The following is a 17,868-nucleotide window of genomic DNA, read 5'->3' as shown; positions in this document are numbered from 1 at the left end:
AACTGTCTATGAGGACTTGTCAGAAGCTGCAGCTTCCCTTTTTAGAATTGCCAACGTATCTTTGCATTTCAAACGTTTTGCTGCCAACTGCTCATAGGTTGGATGATTCCTGCACTGCATACATCCTGAGTGTCTGAATGTTTTTTTTGAACTGTCTATGAGGACTTGTCAGAAGCTGCAGCTTCCCTTTTTAGAATTGCCAACGTATCTTTGCATTTCAAACGTTTTGCTGCCAACTGCTCATAGGTTGGATGATTCCTGCACTGCATACATCCTGAGTGTCTGAATGTTTTTTTCAATTAAATGAAATAAGCTTTTTAAGAATATTTGCTGTGTGCCGAGAGTTTCCTGTCTGCTGGCTAGCTGCAACCTTATCTACTGAAGCAAACCCCAAGGTCGGTTGGACCTGACACTGTCAATCTGCATAGGAAGTCTCCCTTTGAAACTTTTTTGTTGTTGAACTATGGGAAGTTTGTTTCAGAATGCCTTGGGAAGCTGAGAAAGCTCAAAGCTGCAAGACAGGACTCAGTGTAGTTGGCTAAATTCCATACCTTTCACCTACACTAATTTTTTATATATATATGTATGTTTTCCAGCCATCAATAATGATCAAGTATTGGCAATTGGATGCGATGTACAGGACTTACTGGACAGCTTCTCCATTCACCATGTTCGGTATATATTTTTAATTCTTACATTATTTGATTTTTTAAAAATTATACTTTTGTGCAATTATGACCACAGACTTGACTTGGGAATAAACATCATTGAAGACACTAGGACTTACTTTTGTGAATACATGCTCAGGGTTGGACTACAAGAATGTGCAGGTTTTTTGTAACCATAGACAATCTAATAATTCAGACAAATAACTCTTCTGCATTATTTGAAAAAGCTAGGTTTTCCCACAAATTACTGAGACTGCTTCTATAGCACATATGATGTGCCCATCGCTTGGTTGATTTCAGACTGTTTCTGAACAGGCATTGTGGCATTTAAAAACATTGAATTGTGATTATAATTGACATTCTCTAAGATCATTTATTATAACTGACAACGTTATCAGGAACTGAGAATTTCAGACTCTCCTGGGCCCAGCGTGTGTGTACATTACCATGGTTTGGCCTATATGAATTAAACTGATGAATACCTGGACTTGCCCACAACTCCCCACACTAATCTCTACCTCATGCAGGGCTTTAAGTTTGCTATATTTTTGTGGCAAACCATTGTTTACCAAATCACAAAGTATGGCTTGTTTGTTTGTTTTCCTTCTAAACAGGAAAGTGTGATTTTAAATCCTCGCTTAGAGGGAAGACAATATGCTACTAATTGCGATTTAGCTGAAATAGTCAACAATGGCTTGCTACAGAAATGGAAGAGTTTTCTTTTTTCTTTAAACCATGTATGAAGAGAAAGGGAGAAGGAGCTCATGAGCCAAAGGATCTCTAAAGATCATTCATATAATGACAAATGATGAATTGTCATTATGCTTCAACCAAGTTATTGTTACTTACTATACTAACATTCTCTTCCCACACACTTCCCACGTAACGTTTGTGTTCAAAGTAATAACTTGATTAAGATGAGGACAGATGTTACTGAGAAAACCTGGAGTTAAACCATGGCAGAGCAATTTTGGGGGTTGTGCAGCCAGCTCCTGTCCACTCTACACTGCTTCATAAAGTGGCCTCAGCCAGATAGCATCCAGGTTCAGGCAGGCACCTGGGAAAAACACAGTCCAAGGTCAAGGCACAGGTATTCAAAAGTCCAAGCATCAAACCAGAAGGGCAGATCCAAAGAGCACAAGCCAGGTCATGGTACAGAAGGTCAAGCACACATAAGTCTAAAACACAGTGCACAAGGATTACTGTAGGCAAGCTGCATTCACACTGGCTCGCCTTTTTCTGGCTGCTTTTATCAGGAGTCATTCAAGGCCAGGTGCAACTCCTCAGCCTGCTGAGTCATCCAGGGACAGGTGCAAGTCATCAATGGCTGAGCAGACTACAGGGCCTGATCCTGCAGTGACTCCAACTCACAGGCAGAGGTTGACCAGTACTGGGCTGCCAACTGTGCACGATGGCACCACTCCGGCACCTCACTCCAGTCTTGCCTTCCCTGGTATTCCAAGGGCTCTGGTGACCCCGGCAGTGTGGCTGGCAGCTATAGGGCCTCTGCTTCAGCTTCAGATCCTAGGCTGCAGGACTAAGGGCGTGGCATGCTGGCTTCAGCCTGAGACTCCCCATCTGCACCTGACGGAGTCTCCATCTTGTTTGGTGGGTCTTCCTGCAGCATCCAAGGGTTGGAGCCAGCTTCCTTCATCTCTTCCTCATCTGAGGAGCTGTTGGCAGACAGATCCACAACAGATAGTTTGACAGCTCATGCACATGAGAGAATGTGGATTGCAAACATTTACATACCACAGAACTTCTCAAAGTCTGCTAGTCCAATTCAACAAGGGGTTGGCAATATTATGGTATATGCTGTTTGTCCAGACATCTCATTAACAGATTTGGGATGGTAATTGTGCATTTGAGTAACGACATTAATATACACATTTTAGAGTCAGCTAATAAGAGTTCTACTATGTGTTAATTTGGAATTTGACTTTGAACAGAGGAGTTTAATTTGACTAGCAAATTTCATAAGTCTTGTTTCATTTGCTAGATAGCAGAATTCAATTGAATAGTTAGGGGTTTTATGTTCCAAGATGGTTTCCAGCATGAAAATCTATCCAAATGTTATAGTGATGCAAGTTGGTGACATTTTGCAAATCTTACAATTCTATCAAATTTGAGAGCCAGTTTGGTGTAGTGGTTAAGTGTGCGGACTCTAATCTGGGAGAACCGGGTTTGATTCCCCACTCCTCCACTTGCACCTGCTGATGTGACCTTGGGTCAGTCACAAGCTCTGGCACAGCTGTCCTTGAAAAAGAGCAGTTTGTGTCAGAGTTCTCTCAGCCCCACCCACCTCACAGGGTGTCTGTTGTGGGGAGGGGAAGGGAAAGGAGTTTATAAGCCGCTCTGAGACTCCAAGTGAAGGGCGGGGTATAAATCCAATCTCCTCCTCCTCCTCCTCTTCTTCCTCTTCTTCCTCTTCTTCTTCTTCTTTGAATTCAATTTTGAAATGAATTCAGAATGTATGAACCCTCTGTCTTCAGCGGTGTTGTTAGGAAGATTTAATGGTGTTCCACACTCTAGGAGACTGTTAGCCAAATTGCTTTAGATTATTAATGAGCTTGGGGGAATTATGAATATTAAAGGGCAATAGGCTTATAGTGCACGAACATAACCTTTGTATAATTCCCAGAGCCCATAAATAGACGGGGAGACTAGGTTGCTGAAATAATTGGTATTTTTACTTAATAATTCTCAAGGATACAATAATAATAACTTAGCAAGCACTCACACACACAATACAGAATTAGAAAATTAGGGTTGAAAAGGCAGCAACATTTGCATTAGCAGGTATTATCGTTGGTAGGTGATATGTTACCTGTCAGGCGAGATGAGTAGACCTTGCAGTGGAAAAGGAATAAAATAAAAGGGGGAATGGATCGTGAGTTGGCCAGCGACACATGTGGAGTGATTCCAAACTGCGCAGGGATGGAGCACACAGGATGGGTAGGGGCGGAGAGAGTGAGCTCAGGGAGAGCTCACCTTAAATAGCCAAATTGTGACCAAAGGCCATAGCCAGGTGGTCACTGGTTCCCAGGAACTGTAGACAATAAAATCACATGATTCTGGTAGAAAATCTTAGGCTTCCATTTTAGTGTGTGATGGCTCACTGTTTGTGACTTTTGTCATGAAAACAGTAATTAAGAAGCAACCAACAGTAATTCAGAAGCAACAATGAAAGTTCCATCTCTCACTTGAATGTCACAGATATGGTTCTACTTTTTGGACATAAACAGAAGTTTAATTATCACAAATTATAATTATTTATATATGTTAATATCATTTTTTCTTCTTTAGATTCTACACAGACGTTTTAGACAACCAACAGAAGCCAAAGGAGATGATAATACCTGCTGTAACCCACCTTTCATCCTATATACAAACCTGGGGGAAATTTGCTAATCAGTCTGAGTTGGAGAGAGATTCCTTTTTGAATGATGTTTTTCCAGATGATTTCCTTTGGGGTACATCAACTGGATCCTTCAATATTGAAGGAGGCTGGAAAGAGAATGGAAAAGGAGAGAGCATTTGGGACACATATGGGCATCAAGGACATGTCCACATGAATCAAACAGCTGATGTAGCATGTGACAGCTACCACAAGATAGAGTATGATGTCTTCCTGCTCAGAGGCCTTCAGACAAATATCTATAAATTTTCTCTATCATGGCCTAGGATTTTTCCCAATGGGAACAGGGACAGTTTAAATCCTAAAGGGGCAGATTACTACAACAAACTCATCGACAGTTTGCTGGAGTCTCATGTTGAACCCATGGTGACTTTGTTTCACTGGGACCTACCACAAGCCCTGCAAGATCTTGGCGGCTGGCAAAATGAGAGCATCATAAGTGCTTTTGTAGACTATGCATCATTCTGCTTTGCCACTTTTGGAGATCGAGTTAAACTCTGGATTACCTTCCATGAACCCTGGGTCATAAGCTATGCTGGCTATAGCACCGGGCAGCATCCTCCAAGAATCGCTGATCCAGGGATGGCATCTTATCAGGTAACGACAGTGCAATAGCTTGCTGCAGTTCGGGAGATATAATGATTCCATGAAGACTATAGCTGCTTCCTTCTCCATGGGCAGAACTAATATTGACTTGATTGCCAGAAGGCATGAGAGGACCCGGTGGGGAAACAAGACAGGAGGCTGAGGGAAAATAGCTATGTTTTCTAACCTATAGCGCTGGAAACCTTTATACAAGTGTGCACTGCCTCTTGAATTGGTTTCTACATTCTACTCATACACCCACAACCCTACCATAGCATATAATTGGAATCAAAAAGCTAGATATCATTTCAGACAAAAGGCACATTCTAATTTCACCTTTTGTGGCATGGGAGCTATTCCAGCATGGCTCTTTCTTATTTTGCTTGGTAATTCATGTTGTGGCTTCTTTCTATGCAAGCATCATCCCTCCCCAGAAGTGGAGCACCCACTGATGAGGGAAGTATTCATAGCCAGTGTTCCCCCTAAGCAGAGCTGCCATGAGCTCGCCCACAAGTGTTGGCCTCTTGGCTCATAGATTTGGCCCCTTGGTGCACTCCAGTGGGCAGCGGGTGAGCCGGGCATGGGGCGGGCGAAGGCATTGAGCTTGCCTCTCTCCTTCCCAGCCTTCTGGCGAGCCAAGCAAGAGCCAGTGGGTGGGGAGGGCCAGAGGGAGAAGGGGACAGACTCAGGTCGAATCTGCATTTGCATTTTTAAATTGGTTTCGTGCTTCTGTGACACTGTCTTTCTCTATGCTTGTTTGAATGTTGTTTGGAGAAGATTCTTTTAAAGCAGTGTGGAGGCGCAATTACAATGGAGCTGCCACCAGAGGGCAATAAACATATGCAGACATGCAAAAGTGTACTTGTGCAGTTGAAGTTTGAAAACGAAAGCAAATGTAGACAGTTTTTTTGAAGACGGAGTCAGAAGGCTGGGGCACCGGTGGGAAAGACAAATGCAGATTCGACCTCAGCCGGGCTGCAAGTCTCCTTGTTGCGCTCTATTGTGCACTTGCTCGCCTCCGCTGCTACTGGTGGGCTCTGGAGGGAGAGGATGGGGACTTATTGGGGAAGGGAGGGAAAGACCGCCTTCAGAAGAGTTTGGCCCCATTATCTGTTGATGGCAGCCCCAAAGGAAGACCGTCGCCTCCTCCCTGGCTGGCCTCCAGCCTCCATTCCCAAGGCAAAAGGAGGGAGGGGGAAAGGTGAGGGGAAGAGAAGAAAATTTGCAGTTGTCAACGCTGCATCCTCCACTTGGAATCGTCTAACACAATATTAGATGTACAATATTAGACATGTCTACTCAGAAGTAAGCCCCACTAGCCTCAAGGGTGCATTTGCACCCTAAATCCTCCAGAGCAAAACTCCTCTGATGTAAACTCCTGTGATATAAAAAGCGAGCTAGGCATCAAGGCTTTAAAAAAAATAATAACAACATCAGGACCTGCCTGAAAGTGAGCAAGGCTCAAGTGAGGCTCACCAGCTCGGAGACGCAGTACAGCCAGCAGGAAGGCCAGGTAGTAGCTCCTGAGGTGAGTGTGTGTGAGTCTCCACCCCCCCCCAAACCCATGAAGGCCAAATGAATGGAGATGGAAGGGGGGGTGTCTGCTGCTGCAGCTGATGCCTGGGAGGCGGAGGACAGGGCAGGGATGCACTTTGCTCAACTTTTTCCAGCTTGGCTTTTCGCAGAGGCAGCTGGAGCCATGCGAGACTCCCCCCAGTTTCCAGGGCGCTTCTCTTTCCTGCGGGTGTGTGTGTGTGTGCATGTGTTTATATATTTGCAGCTGAGTAGGGGCTGGGGTTTGGCTCTTTCTTTCTCTCTCCCTCTTTTCCACCCATTGAATGCTGACCTTTTAAATCATACTTAGTAATCCAAATAAATGGGGAAACAAAGAAACCTGGTGGCCCGGGTGAACCCCACACTGAACAAAATTACTCATTCCAAAGTCTTTGACAAGTTATAGGTCATGATGCAATCCAAATTATCTTATCCTAGGACTATATCCGCAAAAGCGGATGCCATAAATAGGTGTCACTAGACTCTTTGTTGTCCTCGTCGTCTGCAAAACAGAAATAGTGATCACAAACCCCACCCGACCTCATTGTCTGAATGAGTAAGATGAGACTGTAGTGTAAATAAACTACAGGAAACACATTAAGGATATCTCCATGAGTTCTATTTCTTGATTAAGAACCTAAGAGAAACCATGATGGATCAGGCCAATGGCCCGTCTCGTCCAAAAACCTGTGTTACACAGTGGCCAAAGCCCAGGTGCCATCAGAGGCCCACCAGCAGGTCCAGAACTCCAGGAGCCCTCCCACTGTTGCTCCCCCCAGGCACCAAGAACACAGAGCATCCCTGCCCCGGACATAGTGTTCCATCTATACATTGTCTACCAGACTGGCAGTGGCTCTCCAGCCTCTCAGGCAGAGAGGTCTTTCACATCACCTGCTACCTGATCCTTTTGGCTGGAGATGCCGGGGATTCAACCTGGGACCTTCTGTATGCCATGTAGAGGCTCTGCCACTGAGCCATGGCCCTTCCCATGTGCAGTGGCACATCATCCTGGCAGCAGTTCCTCTCAGAGCCCACAAATCCTAAGCAGCCCATACCTCACTTGAATAGCATTGAAGTGTCAAGTGTCTTGAGCTACTAGTGTTCATGCCCTGTATTGAAGCTTCCTTATGCTATCAGACCATTGGTCTATCTGCCTCCCTGCCCCAACTGGTAATAATCTCCAAAATCTCAGGCACATGTTTTGTCTCAATCCTGCTATCTGAGATAAACTGGAGATTCCAAGGAATCGGTATGGGACTTTTAAAATGCAAAATATGTACCCTACCTCTGGACTATGCTCAGTGGAGTAACACTCTCTTCTCTTCCCAAAAGGTGGCTCACATTATTCTGAAGGCACATGCTGAAGCATGGCATGTTTATGACAACCAGTATCGTTCCAAACAACATGGGCGAGTAGGAATAGTGTTGAATTCTGATTGGGCTGAACCCAAGTCCCCAGGGAATCTTGAAGACGTGAAAGCAGCAGAACGCTACTTGCATTTCATGTTGGGCTGGTTTGCTCACCCTATATTTGTGAATGGCGATTACTCAGACATCCTGAAATCCCAGATTCAACAGAATAACCAGCAGTGCTCAAGTCCAATTGCCAATCTCCCTGTGTTCAGTGACAAGGAGAAGCTCTTAATGAAAGGGACAGCTGACTTCTTCGGCCTTTCCCATTATACTTCTTGGCTTGTCAGTGATGCTTCAGCCAACTGCACAGCAACCTATGAGAATATTGGGGGCTTTTCCCGAGATGTTGACCCTTCTTGGCCTCAGACAGCATCTCCATGGATCTCTGTGGTTCCTTGGGGGCTGAGGAGGTTGCTGAACTTTGTGTCTCAAGAATACACAGGGACAGGAATCCCAATTTTTATAGGAGGGAATGGTGTACCAACTGACAACGATGGAGGTGATTTTATTAATGATACAAAGAGACTGGATTACTTTCGTCTCTATATCAATGAGGCTTTAAAAGGTAGGTAAATGTCTGTGACTTGGGTCAGTGGACAAGTATGAAACAGAATTGAAATTAACCTGTGCAGTCAAGTAATTAATTGGCTTCTTGTCATGATCCCCACCACCACCATGGACATCATCACATTGACCGTGTTCTAGTCATTCTCTAGAATATGACAAATATTATATACAGGGTATGTGGTGACTCCATAGACAAGTATGTAGTGATTTTCCCACACTAGAAATGTTTGCACATGTGTCTTTAATGTTTAAAGGGTTTAAATGTTTAATGTTTAAAGGGTAGCTGTGTTGCTGATCAGCTGGAGGGGAGTGCTGTAAACAATGGGCCTCTGGAGTCCAAGGGCCAGGTCTATGACCACCACTTTGGACTCTAGTTTGCAGCCTGAAGCGGGGCCCACCTCCCCACCATGTTCTACTCATCACTCAAATAGGATGGGAGGTGGAGGAGCACCATTATCACTCAAATAGGATGGGAGGTGGAGGAGAAGGTACTTGCACCATTTCAGGCTCCAATTTACATCCTGATGTACATGTAAACTGTAGCTCAAAGCAGTGCACATACCTTCTTTCCTTCCCACCCTATCCTACTATTAAGTAGAATGGGGTGACTCAAGTATAATGGGGTATGGAGGGTGGGCATGACTATCACCCAGTATTTAGAGTGCACCCTACTGCTAGTCAGGGGCCTCCCAATTGAAAATAACACCCCTTTAAAGTTTAAAGAGCAGATATGCCCCTGACCTGACTGTTCTAATTCCCTACCAGAAAGTCGGGAAAGTCTTGATTATAGTTATAATTAAATATTAGGAGTATTTTCTTTTTCCCCCCAAGAGATTTTAATTATATTAGATTAATCAAACTAGGAAATATACAGGGAAAAAGAAAAATTAAAAATTAAAACCATACACAACATCAACAAGAAACAAGAAGAAAAAGGGGGGGGAAGGAGAGAAAAAAATGAAAGGAAAGGGGGGGTCGTAAAAGACTTCAGATTTTCTCTACAACAGATATACTTTTGAGTGCAAAACAAGAACTCTTTTTTTTGTTTCTCCTTAAGCAAATTTCTTATTCAAATAAACCACGAATCAAGTCATCCTTAGCTTTTTCATGCAAAAAACCAATTTCTAGTAAGTAAAATAATTAGAATTTTCCTAACCAATACTATAAATTTAACCATAACTACAAGGTCTAACTTCTTTAGCCATTCTTCTATTATAGGTATTGTCAGACATTTCTATTTCTATGCATGTAACATGTTTACTGCCATAGTCACATCTAAGAAAAAAAGTCCATAACTTCTTTCCAACTGATTGTCTTTAAAACCTTGGGGGGGGAGAGACGCTGGTTTCAGCTGTATCTTAGTCTTTAGAATCTTCTGCAAATTCCATATCTTCCTCTTTCCTTTGCAGAAAATTGGCCAAAAGTAATATAATCCTCTCTGAAGCCTTCATCAGTTTCTTCTTGGATAATTCTCAATGCCAGACAATACTCCTTTTCTCTCAAGTCTATAAAATTGGCCAAAAATTATATAATCCCCTCTCTGAAATCTTTATCACTGGATACATCTCAATTTCAGACACTACTTCTTTTCTCTCAGATCCATAAGAATCCCCATATGCCGCTCAAGTTCTTTGTCAATCTCTTCTGTTTTATTTTCCACAGCAAACAATTTATCATTAATTGGCTTAACTTCAAGTCCTGTCTCATCATCTTTCATTTCATGTTTAAACTTTCCAAGACTCTGATTAGTTATTTTCTCAAAAGCCTCTATCTTGTTTCCAAGATTCTCTGATTTACTCACTATTTTGTGTCCCATTTGTTTGAGTAGTTTCTGTATTATATCTGATGTGACAGGTTGGTCTGATAAACCTTTCCTGTCAGGATTCATTCTGATACTCATTATAGAGTAGGACCCAAAATGTTAAAAAAACAACAACACAGAAATGGAGAGAGAACATTTTCAAATCAAATACTTTCAGCTGCCAGATTGTGTCCTTTCACCATGGCAACAAATTTTAAAAAACCAAAACAAGTACTTCAGACAGCTTCACTTTGGGCTGTGCTATTTGTATTCTTTTCACCATGGCAGTCAAGGTTAGATAGGCCCAAAGTATCTCAGAGTCTTATTTTCTATTATGTGTAATTAACAAGTAGCAAGTAAACTTCTAACGTAAATATAGGAACAGTCTCACAGCAGATTTGTCTTCACAGCCAAAAAGCTTTCATGCATGTATGCTTTCATCAAGAATAAAATTAAAGATTCAACATTAGGGATGGGAAAAAGAATTAATCCCTCATCCAATTAGCTTTCACAATTTCATTTCTTGCTTTCCTGATTTCTTAATTAGGTTTATTGCCAGAGTTATTGTTTCACAAAGTTCTTTAAAAGTTTTTTTGATTCCATGAAAGAGATTACCTTAGCAAGGGTTGTCTCTTTTTGTCTTCAAGAATATCTCTCTTTGGCTGTAGATAATTATGTCCATAAATCTTAAGAAGCTGAGGAGGTCAGACTTTAGTCCTTATCAGGATTTCAAATGCAGCTGGGAGGAAGTTGTAAATTCCAAGACCTCGGATCACTCTAATTCAGGAGGTATCTGTAAAGCTGCTTCTCATCAGAAAACACTCTAAGAGCAAACTAAAAAGGTACTTGTGGATTATCTCTTTGATCATCCCTTTATCCAGGGAGGTTTTGCCGACTGGAGAGCCCTCTTAGTCGGTAATTACTTGTGTTGTGTCTTCAGTTCCCTTGAAGACTTCAGCCTGCCATTACATCTCCACTGGAAGTCTCAAATATTGGGAGTATTTCCCAATATTCCTGGAATATTTCCCAATTGCCCTTCCCAACTTCCTGATATGGAATTAAAACAATAATTTTTCCAGTGGACACCCCTATTAGCTTCCACCATCAAAATAATTTATTTTATTATTTATCTGGGATTCTGGCTCCCTTACAGAGCTGGCACAGCATAACTGCTAGACCACTGTTGTGGAATAGGGAGAAATGGATTAGAGTTCCCATTCTGCCATAGAAGCTCAAGCATCTTATATTTCCATTACTGGAAATGGGCCCAAGACTGAGAATCGACATTGTCAGATACTGTCTTCCCAATTTCCAACCAACAGGTTCTGCATTCTAGCCCCCCCCCCAAGTCTTTCCACAGAACTAAATAGGCTGACCTATTTATGGACTTTTCTGTAACCTGGGAGTTCCTTTATGGATCCCATCAGAATTTAGGGTCAAGAATCAAGCTGACTCTTGATCAAGCACTGCAAAAGTCTAGATTGAGGGAGTTCACCCACCAAAAGGGAAACCGGTAATAGCCTATCAAGGGCATGTGATAGTTTAACCAAATGATGGAATTCAATCAGGGGATTTAGTTTCCTTTCCCATCTCATTCAATGATCATATAACCGTTCCTCCCTTCGCTGGAATATAATTTAGGATCTAATTGTTCCATTACAATAGATAGATTTGTGTTATTTTAAAAGCACATTTATCATTTCCTAACTTATGTGTGCACCAGTAACTTGAGATGGAAGTACCTATAATGGGATAGAAGCAGATTTAATGGAGCCTGAGTGACTACCCCAGCAGACATCTGCTTCATCACTTGAAGAGTTATCATTAATACAGTACGATGGAAGAGAAAGTCTGTTAGTGATAAGGTTGCCATGTTCCCACTGGGGAGGGATCCCCTGCCCAGTTGGCCCTTCCTGCCACTGCTCTGCTGGATGGTGGGGGAAAATGGGGGGAGGGAAATGGAGGATCTCTCTTCAGTGCCCCAATGTGCTTATGTCACTTCCAGAAATAATTGATTCATGTGGGTAGCCGTGATGTTTCTGAAGCAGCAGAACAAAGTTTGAGTCCAGTGGCACCTTTAAGACCAACAAAGTTTATTCAAGGTATAAGCTTTTGTGTACACCTTGAATAACACCTTGAAAGCTTACACCTTGAATAACACTTTGTTAGTCTCAGGTGCCACTGGACTCAAACTTTGCTCTAGAAATGATGTCACTGCAACACCAGTGATGCTTTAGCATTTGGTCAAAACTTCATGTTTAAACCATAGAGTTTTGGCTAAATGCTAGAGCATTGCTTTCAATGTGATGACGTCCTTTCCAATTGCACCGAAAGTGATGTCAGCATATCCCTGATGACATCATTACATCACTGGTGAGTGACTGCCCATGAGACTCCTGTTGATTGCTGAAAACCCTAGACAGTGATGACTTTCTGAAATACTTAAATTGTTTAGATATCGGAACTGATGAAAATCCAACTAAATTGCATTTTCTTCACTGGCAGCTATAAAAGTAGATGGCATTGATGTTCAGTCATATATTGCCCGATCTTTGCTTGATGGTTTTGAAGGCCCTGCAGGCTATAGTAAAAAGTTTGGCCTCCATCATGTGAATTTTGAAGATGCAAACAGACAAAGAACACCAAAAGAATCTGCCTATTTCTTCTCCACTGTTATTGAAAATAATGGCTTTCCTACTACATTCAAAAGAAAGTATATTCAGTCATTCAGAAAGAACATGTCAATTTCTGCAAGGTCACCTGGCTTGCCAGCTTCTGAAGTTCCCTCAAAAGCAAAAGTGGTTTGGGAAAAATTCTCCAGCCAGTCTGACTTTGAAAGAGATTTGTATTTTTATGACACCGTCCCAAATGATTTTCTTTGGGGCGTTTCCACTTCTGCCTTCCAAATTGAAGGAGGTTGGAATGCAGATGGGAAGGGCCCTAGCATCTGGGATAACTTTTCCCATGTTCCAGGGAATATTAACAACAATGATACGGCAGATGTAGCTTGTGACAGCTACAACAAAGTAGATGAAGACCTTTATTTACTGAGAGCCTTAAGAGTGAATACTTATCGCTTCTCCCTTTCATGGCCTCGAATTTTCCCCAGTGGAAGAAATAATTCCATAAACAGCTATGGTGTTGATTATTATAACCGGCTGATTGATGGTCTGCTTACTACAAATATCACACCAATGGTCACTCTTCACCACTGGGATCTGCCCCAAGCTCTGCAAGACATTGGTGGCTGGGAGAACCCGATATTGGTTGAACTATTTAATAGTTTTGCAGACTTTTGTTTTCAGACATTTGGAGACAGGGTCAAGTTCTGGATTACATTCAATGAGCCTGTCATGATTACGTGGCTAGGCTATGGCCTAGGAGTCTTCCCACCAAACATGAAAGATGATCCAGGTTATACACCCTATAAAGTTACTCATACAATATTGAAAGCTCATGCTAGAGTCTACCACACCTATGCTCAGAAATACAGAGAGAGTCAGAAAGGTGTAATTTCTTTGAGCCTCAACATTGATTGGGCTGAGCCAAAGACACTTGATCCTTGGAATGTGGAAGCAGCTGATCGTTATCTGCAGTTCATGGGAGGGTGGTTTGCCCACCCAATTTTTAAAAATGGTGACTACCCAGAGGCAATGAAGTGGAAAGTGGGGAATAGGAGTGAACTACAGAAACTTCCATCTTCCCGACTTCCAGTTTTCACAGAAGAAGAGAGACAATATATCAAAGGTACAGCTGATGTATTCTGCCTGAACTACTACACCTCAAAAATTATAACACATAAGACAACCAGGCTAAATCCATACTCTTATGAGCATGACCAAGAATGTGAGCTGGAGAATGACCCTTCTTGGCCTACCTCAGCAATGGCAGGGATGAGATCAGTGTCATGGGGGCTTCGGAGGCTGCTGAACTGGATCAAAGAGGAATATGGCAACCCTCCCATTTATATTACTGAGAATGGGGTTGGAATAAAAACTAAGTCTGATGTTGATGATACCAGCAGGATCTTTTACTACAAAACTCACATCGATGAAGCTTTAAAAGGTACAGTTGTTTTATTAACTACTTGGGTATATCTATTTTATTAACTACTTGGGTATATAGTTATCTAGCTGTAGTTGCCTGACACCTGTGCAGTCAGGGGGGAAATTGTTTGTAATTTTTTTTTCAATATTTTGCAAATATTTTTTCAGTGGTGAATTTTTCCAAGGTGGCTATGAGAAGCAGTAAGATACATGTGTGCGTAAAGTGCTGGCAAGTCACAGCTGAACTTATGGCGACCCCTTGGGTTTTCAAAGCAAGAGACTAATGGAGCTGGTTTGCCATTGCCCTCCTCTGCATAGTGACCCTGTAATTCCTTGGTGGTCTCCCATCCAAATACTAACCAGGGCCAACACAGCTTACCTTCCGAGATCTGATGAGATCAGGCTAGACTGTGCCATGCAGGTCAGAACCGTAAGCTATAAATCACAGTTATTAATAAAAATAAAATAAAATACAAAACTGGTCTCAATATAATCAATAACAACTGTCATTAACCAAATAATCAAAAACCTGATCAAAATGCAAAAAGATGGACAGTATAAATGGACTAACAATCTCTAGAGATATTAATTCTTTTCCCTGAGGCACAAAATGTTGAGGATGGAGAGGGGGGATTAGTCTTATAGTATCCATATTTTTACCCATCACGTCCTGGATGCTATAAGTTTCTAATGGCTCTAATCCCTTTTCAAGCTAAAAGAAGAAGTGCTGCTTCTTTTTGTAATGTATTATTCCCCTAATACTTTTTAACTGCAAAGGGGACAAATCTCTTAAAAGCTTAAAATATCCTCTAATACTGGAGTGGGAGTGGTGAAAATATGCTCATCTAACTTCAGCACGCACACACACACAATTTATACAGCACAAGGGGTTAGAGGTAAAAATTTACTCCTGAGTAAATGTACTGAGGTTCAGGCTGCAAGTATCATAGGTTTTCAGAGCTGAAATGTGTATATTTAATTATTTACATAGTTTATTGCATTATGCATTAAAACTTAATTTAAAATAGTTGTACCTTGTACGACTGATATAAAGGTATTAGAATGAACCATGCCTCTAATTTTAGTTCAACAAAATAATCTATTAGCTATCAGAGTTTAAAAAACCTCTTCTATAGACATTACTCCTTTAGTGGGTACATATGTAAGGCAAATTAATGTATCTTTTCCCCTTAATATGGCTTACAGTCTATTGTTACATTGATACTGTATATATATTGTTATGTGTTGTTTTAGCTTACAAACTGGACGGGGTGGATCTTCGAGGCTATGTTGCTTGGTCTTTCATGGATAACTTTGAATGGCTAAATGGCTATGATCCAAGATTTGGGCTGTACCAGGTTGATTTTGACAATCCGAACAGGCCAAGAACCCCTAAACGTTCTGCTATATATTATGCTGAACTCATACGTAAGAATGGAATTCCACTCCCAAAAGAGGAAGAATTTCTTTATGGAGAATTTCCAAAGAACTTTTCTTGGAGCGTGGCATCAGCAGCCTACCAGGTTAGAAAATGATGCTTTAATACAGGGTATTGTTTTGTTGTTTTGTGGAAGCTATCCAAAAGTATCTTTTTGAGATAAGAATGTAAACTGTGTAGGAGTGATTTATTTATTTACTTCATTTATACCCCATCTTTCTCCCCAATGGGAACTCAAAGTGGCTTACATTGTGTCCCCCCCCTCCCCAGTTTATCCTCACAAACAGCCCTGTAAGGTGAGCTTCACGGGGTAGTTGCGTTGGTTGGCAGTAGAGCAGTAAGATTTGGGTCCAGTTGCACCTAGAGACCGACAAGATTTTCAGGGTATCATATCAGCTTTCGAGAGTCAAAACTCCCTTGTCAGACGTGAGTAGGAATGGAGATCTGAGTCTTTTTATCCCAGTCAGAAGGTGGGAGGGATGTAATAAAGAATGCTTGTGTGTGGGGGGTCCAGTTCTGGCTTGGAGAAAGCAAGACACTTGAAGACTGTCCTCCATTCCTGGGATCTATATTTATAACCCCCCCCTCCCCCGTTGCTCTGTTTGTTTTATCTTACCTTCTTTTTCTTTCTTGGTAGTTCTCTCTCTTGGTTGCTAAGTTTTATTTTATTTTATTTTTTGTCTATGTGACAGGTGGGAGGCATGGTTTTGTTAAGATTCCTGCTTCCTTTCCCTAATTAAAAAGGTAAAGGTTCCTTTGCTCGAAAGCCAGTCGAATTCGACTCTAGGGTTGCGGTGCTCATCTCCGTTTCAAAGCTGAAGAGCCAGCGCTGTCCGAAGACGTTTCCGTGGTCATGTGGCCGGCATGACTAAACACCAAGGTGCACGGAACGCTGTTACCTTCCCACTGAAGTGGTACCTATTTATCTACTTGCAATTTCTTGCTTTCGAACTGCTAGGTTGGCAGGATTTCCCTAATTAGAGGGAGGAAATTGTTTAGATTAGGGCTGTCTGTTTTGAACTCTGTGGCTGTTAATGTCCGTACTCTTTTAAATTTTGTTTTGAAAGAGTTGCTGAGTCACTGGGCAACTCACCTTCTTTTGTGAGTGATGGTGAAACTCATTCAATTCTTATTAAATATTGTATTTATTTATTTTATTGGATTTGTATCCCACCCTCCCCACATAGCAGGCTCAGGATGGGTTCCATCAGACACAGTAACCCATGCAAAATATACAAAGAATTAAAAACAATTTAAAAACCCAGTAAAATACAACAACATTCCTATGGTACAAATCATGGTCAAAGCCTCACAGATGCAGTCTATTTAGAGTATGGGTCCTTAGATGAAAATATAGATCTGACCCACTGAGAGGAGGCCCTAGGGGGGGAGATGCCTGCCACCATAACTAAAAGCCTGGCGGAAGAGCTCCATCTTGCAGGCCCTGTGGAACTGTAAAAGATCCCGCAGGGCTCTAATCTCATATGGGAGCTCATTCCACCAGGTAAAGCCAGGGCTGAAAAGGCCCTGGCCCTAGTCAAGACAAGACAGACATCCTTGGGGTTGAGGAAGACCAGAAGATGTTGGTTGGAAGATCGTAAAGACCTTCGAGGCTCACAGAGGGAGAGGCGGCCTCGCAGATGTTTAGGCCCCGGGCTGTAAAGGATTTTAAAGGTAAGCACCAACACCTTGGAATGGATCTGGTACTCATTAGACAGCCAGTGTAGTTTGCGCAGCACCGGGTGAATCCGCATCCACATAGATGATGACGTCAACACTCGTGCTGCTGCGTTCTATGCCAGCTACAGCTTCTGGAGCAGAATCAAGGGCAGCCACGTGTAGAGAGAATCACAGTAGTCCAATCTGGAAGTGACCATTGCATGGGTCACTGTAGCCAGGTCCAGGGGGTTGAGATATGGAACCAACTGCCTGATCTCTCAGATGGAAAAAGGCAGACCTGGCAGTGGTGGTGACCTGGGACGCCATAGTTATTTGATATAACTGTATTTGATGTAACTCCATAACTATTTGATGTAATTTTATTTTATAACAGTTTATATAAATTTATATAGTTTATCTATATTATAGATTAGTATAAGTTATTTTAGACTTTGTTTTAAACTCTGTCTTGGTCTATCTTATTATTTTATTCCACTGTTTTATTTATGTTATCATTCTAAAAACTATCTAGCTATTAAGTTTTACTTATTAATTGTATTTAGACCAGGAGTCTTGGGTTGAAAGAGGGTAATAGCTGACTCTCCCCCCCCCCAGCTGGTTCAGGGTTCAGCATAAGCTTGTAAAGGATGCAGAGGCACAAGGCCTATTGAAATCAGCTTGATTAGAGAAGGGGGGGAATGATTGGTGGCACAAAACTA

General features: G+C 42.0%; 1 protein-coding gene across 1 annotated transcript in view; it reads left to right on the top strand.

Annotated features, from left to right (window-relative positions):
- Positions 1–17,868, top strand: part of LCT (lactase) — a 48,024-nt gene that overhangs the window by 8,814 nt on the left and 21,342 nt on the right. Inside the window, exons 2-6 of the mRNA XM_015417112.1 lie at positions 597–675; positions 3,975–4,683; positions 7,558–8,203; positions 12,512–14,071; positions 15,307–15,575. Of these exons, the coding sequence (XP_015272598.1) occupies positions 597–675; positions 3,975–4,683; positions 7,558–8,203; positions 12,512–14,071; positions 15,307–15,575 (3,263 nt within the window). The remainder of the gene's footprint in view (positions 1–596; positions 676–3,974; positions 4,684–7,557; positions 8,204–12,511; positions 14,072–15,306; positions 15,576–17,868) is intronic.

The sequence above is a fragment of the Gekko japonicus genome, unplaced genomic scaffold (assembly GCF_001447785.1).
Source record: "Gekko japonicus isolate JY-2015 unplaced genomic scaffold, Gekko_japonicus_V1.1 scaffold883, whole genome shotgun sequence".
Classification (NCBI taxonomy): domain Eukaryota; kingdom Metazoa; phylum Chordata; class Lepidosauria; order Squamata; family Gekkonidae; genus Gekko; species Gekko japonicus.
The sequence above is the reverse complement of the archived record's forward strand: the minus strand, read 5'-3'. Positions and strand labels throughout refer to the sequence as shown.